The sequence below is a fragment of the Mytilus edulis genome, chromosome 7 (assembly GCF_963676685.1).
Source record: "Mytilus edulis chromosome 7, xbMytEdul2.2, whole genome shotgun sequence".
NCBI lineage: Eukaryota > Metazoa > Mollusca > Bivalvia > Mytilida > Mytilidae > Mytilus > Mytilus edulis.
The window spans coordinates 51,389,721-51,412,825 of record NC_092350.1 but is presented as its reverse complement, the minus strand read 5'-3'; the positions used below and the strand labels follow the sequence as shown (position 1 = coordinate 51,412,825).

General features: G+C 31.5%; 1 protein-coding gene across 1 annotated transcript; it reads left to right on the top strand.

Annotated features, from left to right (window-relative positions):
• Positions 1 to 3,356: 3,356 nt before the first annotated feature.
• LOC139482909 (collagen alpha-1(XIV) chain-like) lies at positions 3,357 to 10,769 on the top strand. Its single transcript, XM_071266933.1, has 4 exons — positions 3,357 to 3,663; positions 5,083 to 5,229; positions 9,291 to 9,731; positions 10,149 to 10,769. The coding sequence occupies exons 1-4, from the start codon at positions 3,438 to 3,440 to the stop codon at positions 10,445 to 10,447; spliced, it is 1,113 nt and encodes a 370-aa protein (XP_071123034.1). The 5' UTR covers positions 3,357 to 3,437; the 3' UTR covers positions 10,448 to 10,769.
• Positions 10,770 to 23,105: the final 12,336 nt, after the last annotated feature.

Sequence of the window (23,105 nt, the reverse complement as noted above, 5' to 3'; positions counted from 1 at the left end):
ATTATTACATTCCTTTCGTTTGTACTTTTCTTCTGCACACGTTTTCTCCTGAACTGTTGTTTTGGATTGTCTTCAATATACTACCGTTTTTCGGACGATTGGTTGATTGTTCGTTATCAATTAATTTCTTTATGAACGCCATGTATATTTGTTCACATATATCTGAATAACTATTTTAATAATTGTCATGTTGCCTCCAGTTAGGTCTCGAGTTCTCAACTTCACATTTTAAAAGCAACCATTGCCATTCTCCAATAGACTAACAAGGGACGACATTACATTTGTTTTTATATTTTACTAGAAATCGTACATGTCAACAAAAGCCTCGCTTGCATATGTTTATATGAGAGAAAAAAAATTTAAATATGTCTTCCTCAAGAGTTAATTCAGGATCTGTTTTCTATACAGTTCAAAATGAAAATCGTTAAAACCGAACACTATGGATGTTTGAATTTCGAAAATTGCGATAGTTTTTAAAACATCTAAGAATCGTCCAAGAATATGCTGCGTCATTATCCGTATTTGGAGGTACTAGAATTATATTTACGGCTCTCATTTCGATTCCATTATTTAATTTTTGAACACCTTCTTATAATATCTTGTGCATCTTAGATGTTCTTTTACATAACTTGACTTTTAATAGTCTCATATTAATTCGTTAGAAGTCAGTAAAAACTAATAAAGTAATACATATATAAACAAGAGTGCACACACTGAAATGTCTCGCCTTCTTTACTAATCATTGCTATTATGTTGATAGTCCTAAGTATAAAGCTTTATTACAACTGTCACATAAACTTAACATTAACCCAGATAGCTAAACAAAGACCAATGAACCATTAAAATGAGGTCAAGGTCTAATGAACCCTGTCAGGCAGACATGTACAGTTAACAAAGCTTCCATACAATAAATATAGTTGACCTATTACTTATTGTTTAAGAAAAATAGACCAAAACACAAAAACTTAACACTGTGCAATGAACCGTTCAATTGAGGTCATGGTAAAAAAAACCTGCGGGACTGACATATAGATCATAATATATTTCCATACACCAAATATAGTTGACCTTTGGCATATAATATTAGATAAAAAGACCGAAACTTAAAAGCTTAAATTTGACCACTGAACCATGAAAATGCCCGCTAGACATGTACACCTTACAATCATTCCATACAACAAATATAGTAGACCTATTGCATAAAGTATGAGAAAAACAGACCAAAACACAAAAACTTAACTATAACTACTGAACCATGAAAATGAGGTCAAGGTCAGATGACACCTGCCAGTTGGACATGTACACCTTCCAGTCCTTCCATACACCAAATATACTAGCCCTATTGCTTATAGTATCTGAGATATGGACTAGACCACCAAAACTTAACCTTGTTCACTGATCCATGAAATGAGGTCAAGGTCAAGTGAAAACTGTCTGACGGGGATATGGATCTTGCAAGGTACGCACATACCAAATATAGTTATCCTATTACTAATAATAAGAGAGAATTCAACATTACAAAAATTCTGAACTTTTGTTTCAAGTGGTCACTGAACCATGAAAATGAGGTCAAGGACATTGGACATGTGACTGACGGAAACTTCGTAACATGAGGCATGTATATACAAAGTATGAAGCATCCAGGTCTTTCACCTTCTAAAATATAAACCTTTTAAGAAGTTAGCTAACGCCGCCGCCGGATCACTATCCCTATGACGAACTTTCTGCAAAAAAAGTTGCAGGCTCGACAAAAACTACGAAATGTATCGAAGTTTGCCCAATGTAACGCTACGATCGATATACAAATGTTGTCGCCTTATTCACGTAAGCTACATATTGTAAATATAAATTTACGTGTATTCAAATGAAGAATACATTGTTCAAATAAAAACAAATGCAAGATGTCAATTCATATTCTACAAATTTCGAATTACTAATACTCAGATCACAAATTTACAAAATCCAAAAGTACATTTTTACAATGACAAATGTTCCATGTAGCAAGTGCAGAAGATCTGAAGTAAAATTTTGAATTATATAGTTGCATAGTTCGAGTTGCGTTCAATTGTCGAGTTGACCTGTTGCAAATTAAAGAATTGCATGTTATTATTTCATAATTACAGAGTTGCACACACACAATTTACAATTTTGGATTTATGACACCTGTGACTTTCGATACACAATAGGAATGAACATGAAATTAAATCTAAGGACAGAAGCAAACCGGTTGAAGAGATTTGATCCACTGAAACATCTATAAAACGTATAAATCCGACTAAACTAGCTTAAATTTTGCAGTAAATAGTTGTTTAATTTTAACTTATTGCTGCAGATAAGGTCTTACTTAAATCACTAAAAGTATAGTAAACAAACACTACACATATACTTGTAGCAAGATAACATTTTTCATTAATGACTTTCTTGACTTTGGATGAATTCAAATTAACCGGGAGGTTCATTTTGTTTGTACGTTGATTGCATCAGTAATTAACATACTGGTGATGGTTTATTTTACCAAATCGTTTGATTTACAAGATGTTTTAAACTAGAAGTTGTCGATCAATCAGAGGACGTACATTTTACTAAAAACAGTTTTGGGTTTTCATTGCGAAAAGTTTAATTTTTCTGTCCGTTTTTACCTATTTGCTCTATTCTTAGATATTTTCACTTATACAAATCTAAATGCTTAATTCAGTTTTTTAAACATTGCTAAGATCATAACGTATTACTACTTGGTGCTTTGGAGTTAACTGTCTCATTTCAGACCTTTTTTAAAAGTCCTCTCCGCTATAGAAAGGATTGCTGTACGTGAGTGGACACAATTAGAATAGTTGTAATTTGTAATGAGTCAAAATACAAATTCGTCTTTTTTCAGAATATAACTTTTGCATTTGACAACAATTGACAAATGAAATACAAAACAATTCTTTTATTCTAATGGTAATTTAGAAATAAGTTACATAACCCTTAATTAAACGTAGCTTGAAATCATCACTAACAGTCATTTGTCATAAACAAATCTCACTAAAACTTTATTTCATCTGAATATAACTAAATCCGATCTGCATTGTAAAGAGAAAAATATGAATAGATCATGTGCTTTGTACATGTTGAAGTTTCTGATTCATCATTCCACTTCTTCCTCTTTGTGTATTTCTACTACATCACTCAGTAATGCTCTTTCTAGTTTAGATAATGGCTATTGATCTTTCTCAATTTAAACTACTTACAACTTAGATAACTAATATTTGTTCCTGAGTGTGTTTGCCAAAAAAAAAAAAAAGAAAAAAATTTATTTTAGGTATTTAAGGTTCGCGAAAATCAGATAAGTATAACAAGAACTTTTTTTCTTGTAAGGGTTAAATTTCAGGAAATTTAGCCAAAGATAAAAGGTTTGCTTCCAGTGCAACATTCGTGAAGTCTCATACAGAGAAATCATGGTTGGTCGTTTCATTGTGATAGTAATAGTTTTAGCGTTTATATTTGGTCGCAGTCACAGTTTTATCTTTACGAAAGATAAAGTTGATTGTCTTATTTCGCCATGGAGCGAGTGGAGCCAAATTAACGAATTTGGGGAACACTCTAAACAAAGGGTTATTCTTAGGTATCCTGACAATGGTGGCATGGCCTGTCCTACTGATACCGAGTTTAACGAGGTAGCACGTAAGTAACATGTACTTGTAAGGTTATTCGGGTAATGAATGAATCAATACATGTACATTTGAATACAATATTATATGGACTGTGCAATTATGTTTATAACATTTATTAATTGTCACAAGCACCTATTTGGTTACATATACTGCTCAATATATTCTATTGAAATCATCTAAAAAAATCATTGAAAACAATCACTAGATTCATGTTCTTTCGATATAAAAAAAAAGGCTGGATCTTAAGGTTCTTGTGAAATTTGTACGGTTAATGTTTTAAAAGTTGTTTCACACGATATCACATCATAATAATAGTACTATTTTACACGGTTGTAGAATTCAAAGTATTTAAAATATTCATTATGTATTGATGAAGACTTAAATGGAGAACAGTTTTTTTTATGTTTCATTAATTAAAATATTGTACTAATGATAACTATTTCCCAGTGGAGGCAACACATAAATGAATGAGAAATAAAAAAAAAAGAAAATGTTTTAATCAATTGATGCATTATTATAACTTTTCGGCAGGTTACTTTTTCTGAGGTAGGACACCCTCGTACTCATTCAAGAAAGAGCAACGTAAATATGTAAATTCAAGAATTTAATCGGTTTCATTTTGAGGGAATGTTAACTCTGTAATGCTTTCTATACAAGACTTAATCTTTGGAAAACAGTAAACACCCCCCTCCCAAATTACACCGATTATATATTTGATTTTACTTATTGTGGTTGCTCGTAGTTGACGAGAATAAAGATGGCCAACTAGAGAGTAGATAACCAGTCGAAATTATAAATTTTACATTGGTGTTGATGATAAATAGTAAGTTAACGTATAACGTAACATAAAATGTTTATTCTTGACTCAAACATGTGAATGATACATGAATATGAAACCTCCTTTAAATTATACTTAATTTTATTCTAGCGTAATTATTGAATATTTCGTCAACGAAAAACGAGCATCAAATGTTCCAAAATGCCTGTTATCTTAAAAAGATTTTTTCTTTTGCTAAACCGGATTTGTTGACATGCTATTTTACTAAAATAACAGTCCATCGAAAGACATGACAACCTAGCCATATAGACTATGCGGCATGGGCTTTGCTCATTGTTGAAGGCCATACGGTTACCTATAGTTGTTAATGTCTGTGTCATTTTGGTCTCATGTGGACAGTTGTCTCATTGAAATATCATTCCACATCTTCTTTTTTATAGCCGGACGTATTATTATTTAGTATTTTCCTTAAGTAATTATAAGTGTTTCATTTGTTCGACCCATCCAGGACTTCAGCTCTTGATTCAAAGTAAACAGGCTACAATTAGAACACCAAGGTGTGTATTTTATTTGTACAGTCGGCTTTTTAAAAGAAATACTATCGAAAGCAAACCTAATATGAAATATTCAAGAATTATCTCTTTACAAAAGCTAAAGTTGACTGTCTGATGTCGCAATGGAGTGGATGGAGCGAAGTTTATGGATTTGGCGAACGTTCTAAAGAAAGAGTCATTATTAGGAATCCAGACAATGGTGGCAAACCCTGTCCTACTGATACGGAAATAACAGAGTACACAGGTAGGTTACATGTTTTTGTAGGTAAATCTGGATTATAAATGAATCAATACATGTATGTACATTTGTATAGAAAATTATGCGTCGTTTAAATTATTTGCAATACTGGATTGTTGCACACATTAATTGCCACGTATTCATTTGTACTTACTTTTTTTAACCAAATCACTCCAAAATGAAACAAGATAAAATATATATTGTGGATGACTGAATTTCATATTGTCAAAAATATGTTAAAATACCTACCTACTTGTAAAACCTGTACATAGATTACATATTGATCACATTGTTTGGTTGAAATATTCAAGACAAAAAATCCCTTTTAAAGAAACAGTATTTTGCTTTTCTATATATATTTAGGTGTTTTCAATTATCATACTAACAAGAACAGTATTTTTCTATTACTTGCATTCATGTATAGCTTCCTGTACATGAACTGACGAGTCATTCTCTTATAACAAAAGAGATTACTTATTCATTCAAAGATTACTGATTATATCATAATGCAATAAAATACACATCCTTTTTCTTTAATTTGTTGAAATTAACTGATGGGAATATTTTTGCTCATAATAATCATAAATATAATTAAAAACCAATTGTTCAGAGAACAATTGAAGGTCTTTCCACCAAAACAATGTATTTTAATATGAAAGGTGTAAAAATAGGTTTAAAATGTCATTTCAATCGTCAAATGATAGCTTATTGTACGCTGATTCCAAAAATATATGGTTTCTAAACAATATTTTTTTAGATAAGGGAGATAATTTCTTACTTCCGGTTTGAAAAACTCTATTTCCGATAATATTTGACTATTTACTTGACACTGATTCCAAAAATATCTTGTTTTTTATACTTTTATGTAATAAAGTACAATAAATAGCTACTTCCGGTTTACACAAGGTCACTTCCGGTTGTTTTTTTAAGTTTAAATGGTTTGATACCGTTTGTCAAAAAGTCTCATGACTTTATTATGTATACAGATGGGGTAAAAGCAAAGGTCAAAATCTAGAACGTCAAATTAAGCTATGACCTTGTGATCAATTTCAAGGTCATTAACCAAGAACCTCAAATCAAAAAACCATAGGTCTTAATTATGTTTAGTTAATGAGTTATATCACCATACGCGTATTTTTAAATACCAAAGGGGAGAAAACTCCCTTTCACATTCAACGTACCCTTGCAATCAAAATTTACGTGTTACGACATGTCACAACAAACGATTTAGAAAAAATAATTTGTCGATATCTTAAACGTTTTTTGGAAATGAGTGGATATGAGCCATATTCAAAAATTAGAATATGACCTTGACCTTTGACCTTGACCTAATTTTCATTTTTTTGGACCAAGGACCTCAAATCAAAAGATCCTAGGTCTCTATCAATTATGGTTGACCAGTTAGAAATGCAATTCACTTATATCAAATGAATAAGGGGAAATAACTCTCGTATGGAACATTCATATCACTTCGGTCAAAATAGGACAAATCATGCAAAGGATATAACGAGCAATTTTGTAAAATAAATTTGTCATAATATTTTACGTTTGCGAAGGAGTTGCGCTCACAAGGAAAACAGTGTTTGGGGAGATTACTCCTACAAAGAAAAGTTTTCGGTTACGCAGGGTAAATTTCAAAAGCGCATCAATTGTTCGATATCATATACCAAATATCTAAGTGACATATTGCAAAACAAATGTTTATCGCAAGAACAAAATTAGGCGGAAGAAAAAAAAAAAAAAATTCAGAGAACAATTGAAGGTCTTTCCATCCTTTTTGATATGAAAAGTTGTGAAACTAAGTTTAAAATGTCATTTCAATTGTCAAATGATAGCTCCTAGTAAGCTGATTCCAAAAATATATTGTTTCCATACATTTTTTTTTAAATAAGGGAGATAATTTGTTACTTCCGGTTTGAAAAATGTTACTTCCGATTATATTTAAATATTTACTTGAAACCGATTCCAAAAATATCTGGTTCTATATACTTTTATCTTAATAAAGTACAAAAAATAGCTACTTCCGGTTTACAAAAGGTCACTTCCGGTTGTTTTTTTTCAAGGTTAAATGGCTTGATACCTTTTTCTAAAATTTGTATATCTTTATCATGTATACATATAGAATAAAAGCAAAGGTCAAAATATAGAACGTCAAATTAAGCTATGACCTTCAGATCAATTTCAAGGTCATAAACCAAGGACCTCAAATCAAAAGACCATAGGTCTTAATTATATTTAGTTAATGAGTTATATCACCAAACGCGTATTTTTTAATACAAGAGGGGAGAAAACTCCCTTTCACATTCAACGTACACTTGCAATCAAAATTTACATCTTACGACATGTCGCAACTAACAATTTAGTAAAAATAATTTGTTGATATCTTATACAGTCTTTGGATATAAGTGAAAATAAGCCAAATTCAAATATTAAAATATGACCTTGACCTTTGACCTTGACCTAATTTTCATTTTTTGGGACCAAGGACCTCAAATCAAAAGATCCTAGGTCTCTATCACTTATGGTTTATAAGATAGAAATTCATATCACTTATATCAGATGCATAAGGGGAAATAACTCTCATATGGAGCGGTCATATCGCTTCGGTCAAAATAGGACAAATCATGCGAAGGATATAACGAGCAATTTTGTAAAATAAATTTGTCATAATCTTTTACGGTTGCGAAGGAGATGCGCTAACAAGGAAAACAGTGTTTGGGGAGATAACTCCTACAAAGAAAAGTATTTGTTTACGCAGGGTAAATTTCAAAAGCGCATAAACTGTTCGATATCATATACAAAATATCTAAGCGACATATTGCGAAACAAATGTTTATCGCAAGAACAAAATTAGGCGGAAGAAAAAAAAAAAAAAATTAAAAACCAATTGTTCAGAGAACAATTGAAGGTCTTTCCATATCAAAGAAATTTTGATAAGAAGATAGTTGTTCATACTGATACGATAAATAATGGTTTAATCATATTTTTAAGTGATATAAAGGAGATAATATGCTACTTCCGGTGAAATGAATGTCACTTCCGGTCTATTATGATAGCTTCTTTCACACTGATTCCAAAAATATATAGTTTCTATATACTTTTGTATTAAGAATGGGAGATACATGGTCACTTCCGGTTTGTTGGAAGTCATTTTTAGTCTTCAGTAATAAGTTTATGTATCTATATGACAAAATATATGGATTCTGAGTACTTTTATACGAAAAAATTGCAAAAAAGGTTACTTCCGGTTTTCTCAAGGTCACTCCCGGTAGTCATTTTTCAAGGTTATTTGTCATCCAACCTTTTGCACAAGGTCAAATACCATTAAAATGGACTTAGTTGAAGTTATAATCAAATAACCTCATATCAAGACATTTCAGGGGCACTAACTCCTATTAGATGCTATTTAATTATATCAGACCAAATGTAACATATCTTCATAACTATATAGCAATCATTTTGCACTTGTTCTTTAATATGTACCTTTTCAAGGGTTGGAGAAAATGCAAACACATGGAAAATTCCGAATTTAGAACTTGACCTTGACCTTTGACCTTGACCCCATTTTCTAATAAAGGGCCTAGGGATCTCAAATAAATACATTCCAGGGTTATACGGTTGACGGTTTATTAGTTAATAACACATATTGAGAAAATAATTTTGTAAAGGTAGATAACTCCTATAAAATTTCATCGAATCGCTTCGCTCCAAATAAGCCAAATTTTCCTTAGGATGTAACGAACAATTTGTAAAAAGAATTTTGTCGCTATCTTTTTTTGTTACAAAGGAGATGCACTCTGATGATAAACAGTGAATAGGGAGATAACTCTTACAAAGAAAAGTGTTCGGCTTAGCAGGGTTAAATGTAAAAGCGCATAAACTGTACGATACTATATGAAAAATATCTAAGCGACATATTGAGAAACAAACATTTGTCGCAATATCAAAATTAGGCGGAAGAAAAAAAAAATAAAAAAAAAAATAATAATAATAATAATCAGAAGAAATACAATAGGTCTTTCCACAGAAAGGTGGAAAGACCTAATTATAACAGATATTGTTTTCAGCAAAGAGACCTATGGTTCACGAAACAGCAAATCAAGTAATCACCAATTTTCTGCAGAGAAATTTAAAAACAGATCCTTCGCCTCCACGGGGAACAACTCAAACACAGGTTCCAATTGGTCTTTTCAGACATTTATTGATAATAATTGATTCATCTGCTAGCATAGGATCTGATCACTTTGGTATAGCAAAACAGCAATTATGCGAACTTTTGAGTCTGATATGTCCTCTTCCAGATCCCTTCGATTCAAGTGTACATAATGGTAATAATCGAGCGGCACTTATTCAGTTTTCTGATGACGCGATTGAAGAATTTGATTTCGATGACAAACATAATATAGTAGAATTTAAAAAAGCAATACTGGCAGTCCCATATCAAAATGGAATGACCTGTACCGGTGATGCCTTTTATAAGGCAGTACAAATGTTTGCATCATATAAAGGTAATATTATTTTTCATATTAATATAGGGTGAATTACCATTGAGTTGAGTCATTTGATAAATAATACCATAAGCAAATTAGATGGAAAGCAGTAAAATACCTGCCAAGAAGAAAACCAGTAAGACAAAACGACAAAGACACTGCATACAGTTCTCATCACTATATCGCAGTTTACATTTCTTACATATTTGACAGATTTATTTGTATAGGGCAGTAAGGTGTTCGCTGACATCGGATACAGTTGATAATATCAACAGTACCAATTTCAATGCACCAGAAGAACATTTCGAAAATTAATGTCTCTTCAATGATGATCGAGACCAAAATAATGAGTAGTTTAAAGTAAACATGTTTTCTATGTTTTTTTTTTATATACAGCAGCTGAATTTAATGAATATTGATTCATTATTATTTCAGGCATGCGTCAGGGTACCAAAAAAGAAGTTTTGATTTTAAGTGATGGACAATCAAACTGCGGGAAAAATATTTCAAAGGTATTGCCAGAGTTGCAGGCAAAAGCAGCTGTATTTGGATTAATGATCGGTGGTTTTACGGACAGTGGCATGTCAGAACTCACATCGTATGTCACTAAACCTAAACCTAAACACTTATTTGCCGTAAATAGCTTTCAAGAGCTGGAAGAACTACTGAAGCTAATCAGACAGCAGATTGATGAGACTAATCCATGTGCACCATTTGACATATCTAAAAAATGATACTTTATAAAAAACAATTCGTTACGCTCGTTTTCTATCTAAATCCATTTTATCAAAAAGATAAAGGAAGATGCGATGTGAGGGATTTAGTAATCACTGCGTAAATGTTCTTTTAATTTTTAATATGTAATAATCTCCTGTTAAATTCTTTATTTGTCACTGTTGCTTAAGCTTGATGCCGAACATTTTTAAGATTCAAAGCTCGATCGCTTTAAACCAGATTGTAATTGATCGTACACTTATATTTACATCGGAACGAAAATTCATTATAGAATTTATGTATCGAAATGAATTACTTAAAAAATGCATACTTTTTTTTGTTTGGTTTTACTTTCTCCTAAATACACGCAGACCAGAAAAATATTTGAAAAGAATTATATCATCAATGGATATTTTCTAATGCGTTTAATAACTTTGCTTTTTTTAAAGTTATATGTTTCTTTCTCTCCCCCTTACGTTGCTTTGCCTACTTTGTTTGAGTTCAGCTATTTATTTGTTCCTTTTCAGTCATATCAGCTAATGAAATTTGTATACATTTAGGATTGGGATTTCAAAACTAAACATGGACATTGATTGCCGAAATGATCATAGTGGTCATTAAAAAAAGTTAAGTTATTATTAATATAACAAATGTTATAAGTAAGTTAGTTTTATGCGATATACTATTATTATAACAGCATTTTTCACATGCATCTGTTTTATTCTTAGGTATACACATGTATAAAGAAATGTGGTGTATAGCTTTACTGAAGTGCTTATGTTAATTTGTTCAGGTTTTATTTAAAAATATTCTTGTCGAATCAAATTGCTTGAATTTGCCTCCTAATTTTTATTGAACATACTTATTTCGTATACTAAGTGGCTATGCATGACCATAAGAGAGAGTTTTTATTGCATATTGAATAAAACAAAATTATTAAACATTAATTATATAGGAATGTATGCTGTGTCCCAAATTTAAAAAAAAGTTTGTAATTAGTTATCACATCGATCTTAAATTTAAATATCCTGCAATTAAAATCTTTCGTTTAAACAATATTTTTCGACAATTGCAAGTTTCTTTCATTTAATTAAAGTATCACACACTTGGTCCTTATGTGCAACGCTATCTTTCAATTGTTTGTATTTATTATTGACGTAATCACTGCGTAAATGTAAATTGTTGTCTTCCTTTGTTTGTGTTTCCGCAATGTTGAAATAGTTGGACTCGCCAACATACGAACACAAAAGTGCAATCAGAATTTCCTAATCGAGTTTTTTTTACACAGTTTATTGTTTGTTGCGATGCTATATAATTAATTTAAGTCCTTTATTAAAAAATTGAACTTCAGACTTAACATTATAATTGCAAAGAATTATGATTTTTTCTCCAGTTCCAGAATTAATTCTTTCGAATAATTTCTGTACAACGTAATAAATACGACCCCCTTTTTGAATCATATAATTGTATTTACATAAGTGTGTCCTCTGTGTAGAAACGAATGACAATATACGAATCTTGTACGTACAGCTCACATATGATATTCGATAATAAAAATATATTATGTTTGATCAGATTTTTTTCTTCAGATAATTGAAAACATGTTGACGCATACTTCATAGCTGCTTATTAAAGTTAAAACAACTTATTTATACTGTCTTTCTCTTATCTGTATCTAGTTGTTAAGTGCAAACACTGTACTATTACGTATATATTATGACAAAAATAGTAATACGAAAATCAATTTGTCTTTTTTGTAGAAATATTAATCGAATAATACGTATATAATGTGTTTATTGCGTCAACGGGCAAATATCTGTTGTATATTCAGAACAAAAGCGAATTAACAATATATATAACAGATTGTTTTGCACCTTTTCGGGTGTTTATCATGTTTCTACTAAGAAGGGACCGAGATATCTAGATAAACCAAGCTTAAAACCAAACGTGCGTTTCGACTACAAAAGACTCATCATTGACGCTCGAATCAAACAAGTTAAAAAAGCCAAATAAAGTACAAAGTTGAATAGAATAGGACTAAGAATACCTAAAAGGTTTGCCAAATACAGCTAAGGTAATTGTTCTTGTTCATTTCTAGGGTTTAGGTTAGTTAACCGGAAGTCATTGTTGAGACATGCATCGCGTTTAACATTTTTTATCGTCTAATTGTACATGTATTCCTATTTATAGTGAGAGAAACAATTATGATCACACAGTTCGTCCCATTTGTTTTTAGAAGTTTCAAAGAACTTAAAATGTGATTTTCCTTTGGTGTCCATATGAATACTAACATTGAACAAGTGCAGCGTGAACTATTCGACATGTAATATTTTGCAATTCAAGTATATAGCTACATAGATGATTGTTACCATGTCGAAATGTACTATTGTATTGTTTGTTTGTGTATTTCTGTCCTGAATGTTCTTGCATTTATTTGTAGTGTATTCATGTCATGTTATGTTGTCATAATAGTGTTATGATTAACATTGCCATAAAAGCGCGAGGTTTGACTCACCACATAACCAGGTTCAACCCCTGTTGTTGCACTTTCGTGTTTCTGTTGTTTCGATATTTTGACTGATAGTTGATGTTTTTCCCCACGGTTTCAGTTTGTAGCTCGGATTTGTTTTCTCTCAATCAATTTAAGACTTTCGAACAGCGGTATACTACTACTGCCTTTACGGTTTATGGTTTCATGACGATGTCAAAACAGAAACATTCAAACTTTTAAAACAGAAACTTACCGATACAAGTCTTGGTTTGCAATTCCCATGTTTTCCTTATGGACTGCGCTCTGAATTCACACGAACATAACAAAATAATAATTAATACAGAAAAATCAACATTAAACTTCGAATTACCATTGAAACAGGATTTCAAAATGTCACCTTAGTTGATTACCGTCTATCAAAACAATTCCATTTCTGTTGTTGAATTTCAGCCTGTAGGTTTCCGTTGACTCATGCAGATTTGTTTTCATTGCAAATATTTACAAAACCTATATCACAAATAACGTTTCAAAACAGTTTTTGTTATATATGGTTAGTTCAAACGTACGAAAGCTGTACCATCAGCATCAATATATGTTTGAAATTGTTGAAGTTTCAACACGAAAGAAACAGATGTGGGGTTGGAGTTGTAATATATCAATGGTACAGCAAATCAACGACACAAATATTGAAATAACAAATATGCTTAAATTTTCAATAAAAAAGGCAAATATTTCAAAACGTCATAGGAAAAAACTATCATGACCACTGGATGCATCCGTCATGGTTGGCGATCGGTGTGTTGTGAGGAATATTTCGCTATATTAAACACACATTAAAACTATCTGTCACATGCATTATTTCAATACATCATTGTAAATATACCAATAAACCAAAGTAACGATAGACAACTTTGAACACAAATTTGTCATAAAACATTATACATAGGAAAAACTGTTAAATAATCCAACGAAAAATATTCATTTACAAAGCAAATGTATATGATTAAAATAATCTGATGAAATTGGAAAGTATGAAAATGCAGTGTTATTGAACACAGGGGTCAACTTTATTTTGCTGAAAATTATGACAAAAATTGGCACTTAATATCGAAGATGAGACTTAATTATTCAAACATCTTCAGAGGCAATACACATTTTTAGCAGATCATGTTTAAATTGTGGTTTTTTATTTCTATGGCGATTTTGATTTTTTTGGGTTAAAATACAATTTTTCAAGGAACAATGATTCCAACAAACAAAAAACGCATTCGCGTAATTGCCTTAATTCAATGGTTTTGATAAGAAAATAAGAAAAAATTTATTAAAGCCATTGGGAAATTTACCTCGGCACCATGTATCCAAAGTCTTTATCTATCGAAAATGATTTGCCTTGTGTCTTTTTTTGTTGTTGACTAGTATATATGAATTTGGAATTATATGAAAAGAAAAGAATAGATATTTGAGAAAGGTCATTCATCTCAAATTTTTAAGTCTTAAATGCCAATCAAAATACAATTCATATTATTAAACAACCAGGTGCTCCGCAGGGCGCAGCTTTATACGACCCCAGTGGTCGAACCCTGAACAGTGGGGCAAATAACCCTTAAACTCAATACCATGCTTTACTTTGTAGTATTGAACCTTGTAGTACAATTTCAGAGATATCCATACACTTAAACACAAGTTATTGTCATAATTGTTTGGAAGCTTGAAACATGCTTCTTTTTGGCCTTTTTTTGGCCCCTAATTCCTACATATTGGGCAATTAACCCAAAACTTAATCCCAGCCTCCCCTTTGTCATATGGTACATTGTGGTACAGAGAGATCCATACAATTACACACACGTTATTGTCTGGAAACTAGAAATATGCTCTTTTTTTTGCCCCTTTTTGGGCCCTTAATTCCTAAACTTTGGCCCCAAAATGAATCCAAACCTTCTATTAGTGGTTTTAAACATTGTGGTATAATTTCAGAGCAATTGAAATACTTGTACACAAGTTATTATCCTGAAACTAGAAAAATGCTTGATTTGGGCCCTTTTTGGGCCCCTAATTCCTAAACTGTTTTGACTATCAACCCCAAAATCAATCCCAACCTTCCTTTTGTGGTATTGAACCTTCTGAAAAAATTTCATAAAGACCTATCCACTAAAACTAAAGTTATTATCCGGAAACCAATGTGTCTTCGGACGACGACGACACAGACGACGACATCATACCATTATACGATCCCAAATTTTTTTTGGGTCGTATAAAAACAGAAGCAAATACGAATTTGTACTCCAATCATCGTAACCAAGTATCAATTGTATAGACGAAGTAGAAAAGAAAACTATGCCAAACATTATAAATTTTGTTTATATCCGACAATGTTTAAAGCCAGTTGTATGCAAACAACTTGCGTCAGAAGCAGACGATATATAACACATGGATTGACATCGAAATTACGAGAAGCACTTTTATTGCTCACCTTGTGCTCCGTGAGTTTTCAAATAATTTAATCTCATATTTAATTTTAATACTGCTCCACGGAAGGTAACTCGTTATTGAGAAGACGTTTCAAATATTGTTTTGAAAATTAGTTTATGCAAATATATCATATAATTAATTAGGTTATTTCTGTATGAGACCCATTATAGATCCGATGTTAAGGAGACTCGCGGGTAAAAGATTTTCAAAAAAAAATTAAACATTTATTTTTCATAACAATTTTTTTTATCACCTTAAGTAGTTGTTACTTTATCATATGGTACAAAAATCAATTGGTGTTGGCCCCAGGTGACTTTTGAAATGTAGATAGCATTGAAAAAGCTCCAAATTATCTCCCTTTGGTGCAAAAATCCCATTTTTGGCATTAAAATTGAAATATCTTTTTTAACTCATCGGTGACCTATATTTGTTATTGCTGTTTTCCAATAAGCTGTACATAAATAAAATAATTGTAAAATTTAAGCAATTTCTGTAATCTAGTTCTTTTTTTATTTCGATATTACCACTACTTCTCCTATTAGTTCAACAGAAAAAAGGACATTAACAAAAATGTATGCTTCTTTCGAAGGCAGATTGTGAGCGTAAATGAACGGTGACCCCATTTTTTAATTTCATTTTTCTATTAAGTATAAAATAAAGTTCATTCATAGAAAAATATAGCGAATTCTTATATTAAATAAAAAAATTAATTTAGACCCGCGAGCCCCCTAACTTGGTAATTATAAGTTCCGAGATTCAAACAACCGAGGTCAAATTAATCTGACCAAGAATCTATAACAGTCAGTTCATAACACTTCATTCAATGATCCAAATTCTTCGAAGAAGATGAAGGTTATATTTGAGAGGTCAGGTTGCATTTTGTCAACATTGAAATTTCTGATTTTTCGTCTAAGTACTTAATCTATGTATATTCAATTAATCCTTTAATGGAAATATACAGTAACCGAGATGAATACATTAGAAATTTTAACCATTATTACTGTTGAAGCGTCTGCGTGTTTATCATCAGCAGAAGTGAATCATTCATGATAATCAAAAGTTTTGATACATCATAATATTTAGACTCGGTCAGATAAAATTCAGCATTTAAAGCTAATACTCCTGTCTAACAAATTTGATTGATAAATACGATATATAGATCTGTAAGTTATGAACATTTTGTTCCCTCAGATTTTCTTCATCTATACTGTTTTTCAAGACAAAAGACACATTTTGTATTTTATCTCAATAGTATACTTTTAGCGGATCGGCCATGGTTGTTTGCATTTGAGATCATCGAACGCATTTCCTAAACTATATATACCCCTATGATGAATGTGACCAACTTTTGGTTAATTGACTCAGTAGCGGAAGAGAATTTAGAAAAAGATTAACGGACAACGATGACAAAAAAGCTCATATTTTACATCGAACAGTTAAATGGTTAAAGTCCTTTCTATTTGAAATATCTGTCTGTTTAATATCTCGACCGTTTAATTGATTTTTTTTTATAGATTTTATGTCGAATGGTTAAATGATAGACATGTCATAGGATAAAAAAAAGGAGGAAAAATAGCTACCCTGTCTCAAGTTTTATTCAAGACATTCAAGGAATAACTGTACTATTTTTTTCTGTCCATGTAGAAGTAACATCCAAAATATGGTGCACATCGAGTGACCGGAGTAACGGGTTATTTTAAAGTGTGCACAGCACTTTTGGTGTTATTTCCAAAAGATAGAAACAATAGTAAAGTCATCCCTTATAATTTAATTCTAATATCCATTTTAAGTCGGAGTAAATCATGAAAAGTTGAATACGTTTCGTTCACATGGCATTAATTATCTGTATGATCTGAAAGACACAACATTGTCAACCAATCAGAATACGCGTTACATCATGAATTACATTTTCAGTTTTTAGATTCGGGAAAAAAGGTGTTGGAGGTATTAGCCTGCTACCATCAATCTAGGATACAGGTGAGCTAAAATTTCCAAGTTTATAATAACATTATTTTTTTTTAGGATCTGTGAATCTCAAGTATATTTGTTTATATATAGTATACAAATAAATGTATGATGCCAAATAACTGCTAGGTAGTAAACTATATGAGTATATTTATACATAACATTACTCAGCTGTTTATACGAATTATATAAGCAGAATATGTTTTCGACCATCATCGCGGTGATTAGATGAATAAAATCTGTCGAACAGTTGTCACTTGTTCAAACGTTCTTATTATATTATATATGAATACACAGTAATTTGTAACAGATAAGTAAAAACATTCAGAGAAATCGGAACTATGAGTTTGTGGGTTAGGCTTTATGTTGGAATACTTTTATTGCAAAGAGTGCTTTCTAAGTCTATAAGCAATGGAACAACAATTGAAAATAGAACGGATACATTGGAAAAGTCATTCGAATCGTTATTGTTACGGATAAACAGTATAAGTGATATATTGACTAGTCTCCAAACTAGTAAGTAAACTTTATTAAACAATAATACAAACTCTAATAATTTTAATGCTCATGTTTGCCAAAATTGCAGTTTTGATCAGTCTTTAAGTGTTAATAATTTGGTCATGTGATAACAAGTATGAAAACATGTTGAAAGAAATTTAAATAACATATTTCAATCAACGAAATTATGTTGGTAATGCATTCAAGGCATTTTAATAATACTTGTTTTTTTCTTATTTTGGAGTGGCTAGATTCTTAAATAACGGAAACTGATGTTTAAAGAAAAGCATTCATTTCGGTAGTTGATCACGTGATTAAAGCTCGAGTGTCCAAACTTACTAACCGAACTTCTGACAATAATATTTTAGTCGACGCTTTTTTTCAATGTATTTTCAAGAAACAAATACAGATTTTTGTTTACAATAACATGAATAAGGGGTATTCAATCTAATTGCAAAATATTTATTCTCAGAGAAAAAAAACCCAAACTTTTATAGACAGTACTTAAAATATAGTTGTCGTACTACATAGCATGATATTTGTTTACCACTATACATAGAAGTAACAGTCGTCAGTAGTTTAAAAACCTTAGTATTTTCTTAAGAATTATACATTTTATCGCTTACACATGTTACAGTGTATAAAATGTATAATTCTTAAGAAAATACTTAGGTTTACATGCTGTTGGACATTAGTTCAGATTTTGTTGTAGGATTTACAACCTTTCAACACAAAGACGGAATAACTTTGAGCGCAATCGATGCAATATAATAATATTTTTGAAGATTTTCTTAATTTTTAAATCATTCTCTTAATAGAATAACATTGAACAAAGGTTTCTTGTAACAATGGAATATTATGTTTTAGATGTCCAAAGGGAGGATAAACGTCCGCTTTTTTATGTTGAGCTTAGTGAAGATACACATCTTAATACCAACTCTATTTTAAAATTCGACACACAAGTAATAGATGAAGGAAATAACTTCAATACAGGAGACGGTATATTTGTGGCTCCAATATCAGGAGTTTATTTATTTTCCTGGACCATTCAGACACAATTTTCGCAACATGTACAAACAGAACTGCGAGTCGACAACATCGTTAAAGGAAAACAGTTAATGTCTTTAGGAGCTGGGGCTGGTTATTTTGGAACAACAAGAAATGTTCTTTGCACTGTCAATAAGGGGGATCATGTTTGGATACAAACAGACAACCATTATACAGATCACTACTTCGATGATATCAACGGCGGTGTTAGAAGTTCTTTCATGGGAATGTTTATCCAATAAATCTGAACATTTTAAAAGTATATGTGTTTGCAACTGTTAGTGTGGTGCTTTTCCATGAAAACTTTATACATTTGTACTACATATATTTTAGTATAAAAAGTTAAACAAGCGTGTAATCACAATTTGATCAGAAGAATAACCATGTAGATTCTTGTAGCTTTGTTCTGTTCTATGGTCGAGCTGTTGTCTCTTTGACACATTCCCCATTTCCGTTCTTAATTTAATTTTTTTTTAAGTGGTCTTCAATGCAGCGAAAAATTTCCGCACCCAGAAGCGTCCTTCAGCTTGCCCCTAAACAAATATATATACTAGTTCAGTGATAATAAACGCCATACTAAACTCCAAATTGTACACAAGAAACTAAAATTAAAAATAATAAAAGACTAACAAAGGCCAGAGACTCCTGACTTGGGACAGGCGCAAAAATGCGGCGGGGTTAAACATGCTTATGAGATCTCAATCCTCCCCCTATACCTATGGCCAATGCAGAATAGTAAACGTATAACAATACGCACATTAAAATTCAGTTCGAGAGAAGTCCGAGTCTGATGTCAGAAGATGTAACCAAAGAAAATAAACAAAATGACAATAATACATAAATAACAACAGACTACTAGCAGTTAACTGACATGCCAGCTTCAGACCTCAATTAAACTGATTGAAAAGTCTGTTTACTATAATCTGTATTGTCATTTGAATTAAATACATAATCAACTGATATTATATATTTGTAACTTTGTCAAAACGTATTTTCTTTTATTACATCGCACTATTTTTCGGGTTTTGCTCAAATCAACCATTAATCGCATCGTTAAGGAATCATGTCATCTTTTTAAATATTTCGTTCTTTCGGTCGCCTTTCAACGAAGATTTCACATTACATGAACTCAACTGTGTTTTGTCTTTTATACATAAATATGGTTAAGAAATAATCGTGTCATTTTCGTCTTTAAGCTTTTCTCTGCTTGGTAATTGTTCAGATGTTTCAGTTTCTTATGAGGCATTTGCCATTTTTGGATCCCGTTCTCTTTTTGCACATTTAGATTTGGTTTCATAAGCTTTTAGATTTTCCTACTGGTCTCTCTCCTCACTTTCAGTTAAATAGTCATTGTTTTCTACTTGATTGTGGATGCCATGCTTCCTTTTATGTGATCTTACGTCAAAACTTACGATCATAAATTTTCAACTATACACTTACAACTATTAAAAATAAGTAAAAATAACATTTGATTATCAAATTCACATAGCTTGCGTACCACCTATTTAAAATAGGCTATTTTTACAATAACAAAAGTTCGCAAAAAACACAATAATGAAATTTCTATATTTTTTTCACCACGAATGTGACCTGATCATACAACATTATTTACCACTCCTGTACTGGACATGCCATTTGACACCTGATCATACAACATGTTCCTTATGTCGTAACTACAATACCCTTCCCTTTTCATGAGTGTGACCTACCGAATAAGACTATTTATCGGGCTTGCAGTAACATGAGCAACACGACGGGTGTCATATGTGGAGCAGGATCTGCTTACCATTCCGGAGCACCTGAGATCATCCCAGTTTTGGGTGGGATTCGTGTTGATTAGGCTTATGTTTTCTATGTTGTGTCATGTGTACTTTTGTTTGTCTGTTTTTTTCTTTCTTTCTTTTTAGCCATCGCGTTGTCAGTTTATTTCCGATTTATGAGTTTGACTGTCCGGCTCCCTCTTGTATCTCCCCTATGTTTATTAATTTGATGACATAGATTTTTAGACAAAGGTCGGAACAAACCATGGATCAGGTGTTTTCTGAAAGCTTGATATTATACTTTAAAATCTTAGTATTACCTGATTTCATTCACTTGACTAAGTGATCTTAAACCTGTTCGCTCATAATATACTAGTTCATCTTATGACAGGTGTTTTATGATAATCTCATCAATGAAGTGTCTTATCAAACATTTCTTCAAACAAATTGAAATGTATGTTCCGCCTGATCAGTTGAAAACACATTGGTGATACACCATATCAGCTTGTACTACATATACCTATTATCGTCTGATCTTAAAATAATAAGGGTGTTACAGGTTATTTGAATTAACTTTGTAATCGAATTAACTATGTAGGTTATAATGATTATATTAAGAAATTTGTTTAAAGAATGAAGGGATTTTTTGTTTGCAAATACAATATACAAATGTAGCGTAGGATTAATACGTCAAGTGTACAATGTACTCTAAAGTTGTTGGCTATATTCACATTGATGAGTGTCTTTCTTTGTTTGTGTTTTTGGCATTGTTGGAATTGGGGGACTCACCAACATAGACATGTAAAATTGCGTTCAGAAGTAACGAATCCAGTTGTTAACGATTTCTTTGATCCTACCTATAAAAATATTACAATGAGAAAAATTGAAGCATATTTAAGTGTCAGATTCTATTATACACAGCAAATGTATGATATATAGAACCAATAAGAGGGAATAAAGACTTAAAGTAAATATTTATTGATCGGCGAAATAAGACATGGTTTCCGGCGGTCACATTAAAAAATGGGTTTGAGTAGACATAAATGAGATGCAAATCCGTAAATAAAATTAGTATATATAAAGTTTACATTCAAAATGCAAATCTTGTAATTTAAATGAAAGAGATAATTAAACTTCAAACTATTAACCAAAAACCTCTAAATAAACGCCGAAGAGGACCGTTGTGTTTGATAGTTGATTTTTTTCCTATCGTCCCCAAAAAATATGCTAATTTATAATTGAAATACTATGAGACAAAACTCGTTTGTGCATGCAGAAGCATGATACTACAACATTGTTTAAACAATAATTATATCCGGATTCGGTCTTTTATGTAGATCGGCGGGATGGTTTTTTTCTAGGAATAAGCCTTTATATGTCTACTTGATAATCTAAAAACAAACAAACTTTTTTTTTAATAGCATTCTAGAACAAAGGTTTTTGAAACTCAATGTTGTTTTCAATGGAAACAAACATTGTTTTTTTATTTCCTTTTTAAAATGAGTATTTTTTTCAAGAAATTGTAAATTAAATTATATATTAAAAGGGTTTTATTTGGTTTGTTGAGAGACATTTTTTTTCTGAATGAACAACTAAACGATATAAATAATTCTGACAGCATTTTTGATCAAACGAAGGAATTGATTTTATATTAATTTTCATATTCATATTCCTGGTAAGTACAATGTATGTTGTCAACAATGCCAGTTAATTTAGGAGGAACAATAATTTAAATCAGTTAATGATGAGGGACTCAAACGGATAAGAATACTTCAATCTGTTCTATAATAATAGCCAATTTAAACAGATGTAACTTGCATGAAATATGAGATGATAAAACGAAATTGGTAGAAAGATATTAATATATTCAATTTTTGCAAGCTCAAATGATACAAAACTGAGAACACACGATTTTACACTGATGGTTGATTATGTTATGTAATATCATATCAGTATTACAAAAACAGATGCAAAAATGTGTTTTTCTTTTATATCTGACACGTTTGGATTCCTGTTGTTTTGCAATTCTTTGACATCAGATGCAATATATAACAAGAAATAATTGTAACAGTATGCTCTTACGAAGTCTCCCAAATAAAGCTCCAATAATTTGCCATTCCCATGCTCACCTATTCATTTTATTTGTGTTATTTACAATTGATCAAACATGAGGGGTGAGGGTGACCCCCACAGACTTCGCCTATATTTCATTTGAATTGTTGTATTGTCCCATACAGGAATATATATGGTTTAGGGGGTTGGGATCTTGACCGTTTACATTTTGTCAAACATGAGGGGGTGGGGTGACCCCCATGGACTCTCCCATTATTTCAATTGATGTGTTGCTTGTGTCCCATACAAGAATATATGTGGTTAGGGAAGGGAATCTTGACCGTTTATAAGTTTGCAAACAAGATGGGGTGGGGTGATCCTTCAGCTACTTCCCTT

Excerpts from the sequence above, each read along its gene's own strand:
- LOC139482909 (XM_071266933.1), top strand. The coding sequence starts at position 3,438 with ATGGTTGGTCGTTTCATTGTGATAGTAATAGTTTTAGCGTTTATATTT. Across the intron at positions 5,230-9,290 it reads GGAAATAACAGAGTACACAG|CAAAGAGACCTATGGTTCAC; the intron begins GTAGGTTACATG and ends TATTGTTTTCAG. Across the intron at positions 9,732-10,148 it reads AATGTTTGCATCATATAAAG|GCATGCGTCAGGGTACCAAA; the intron begins GTAATATTATTT and ends TTATTATTTCAG.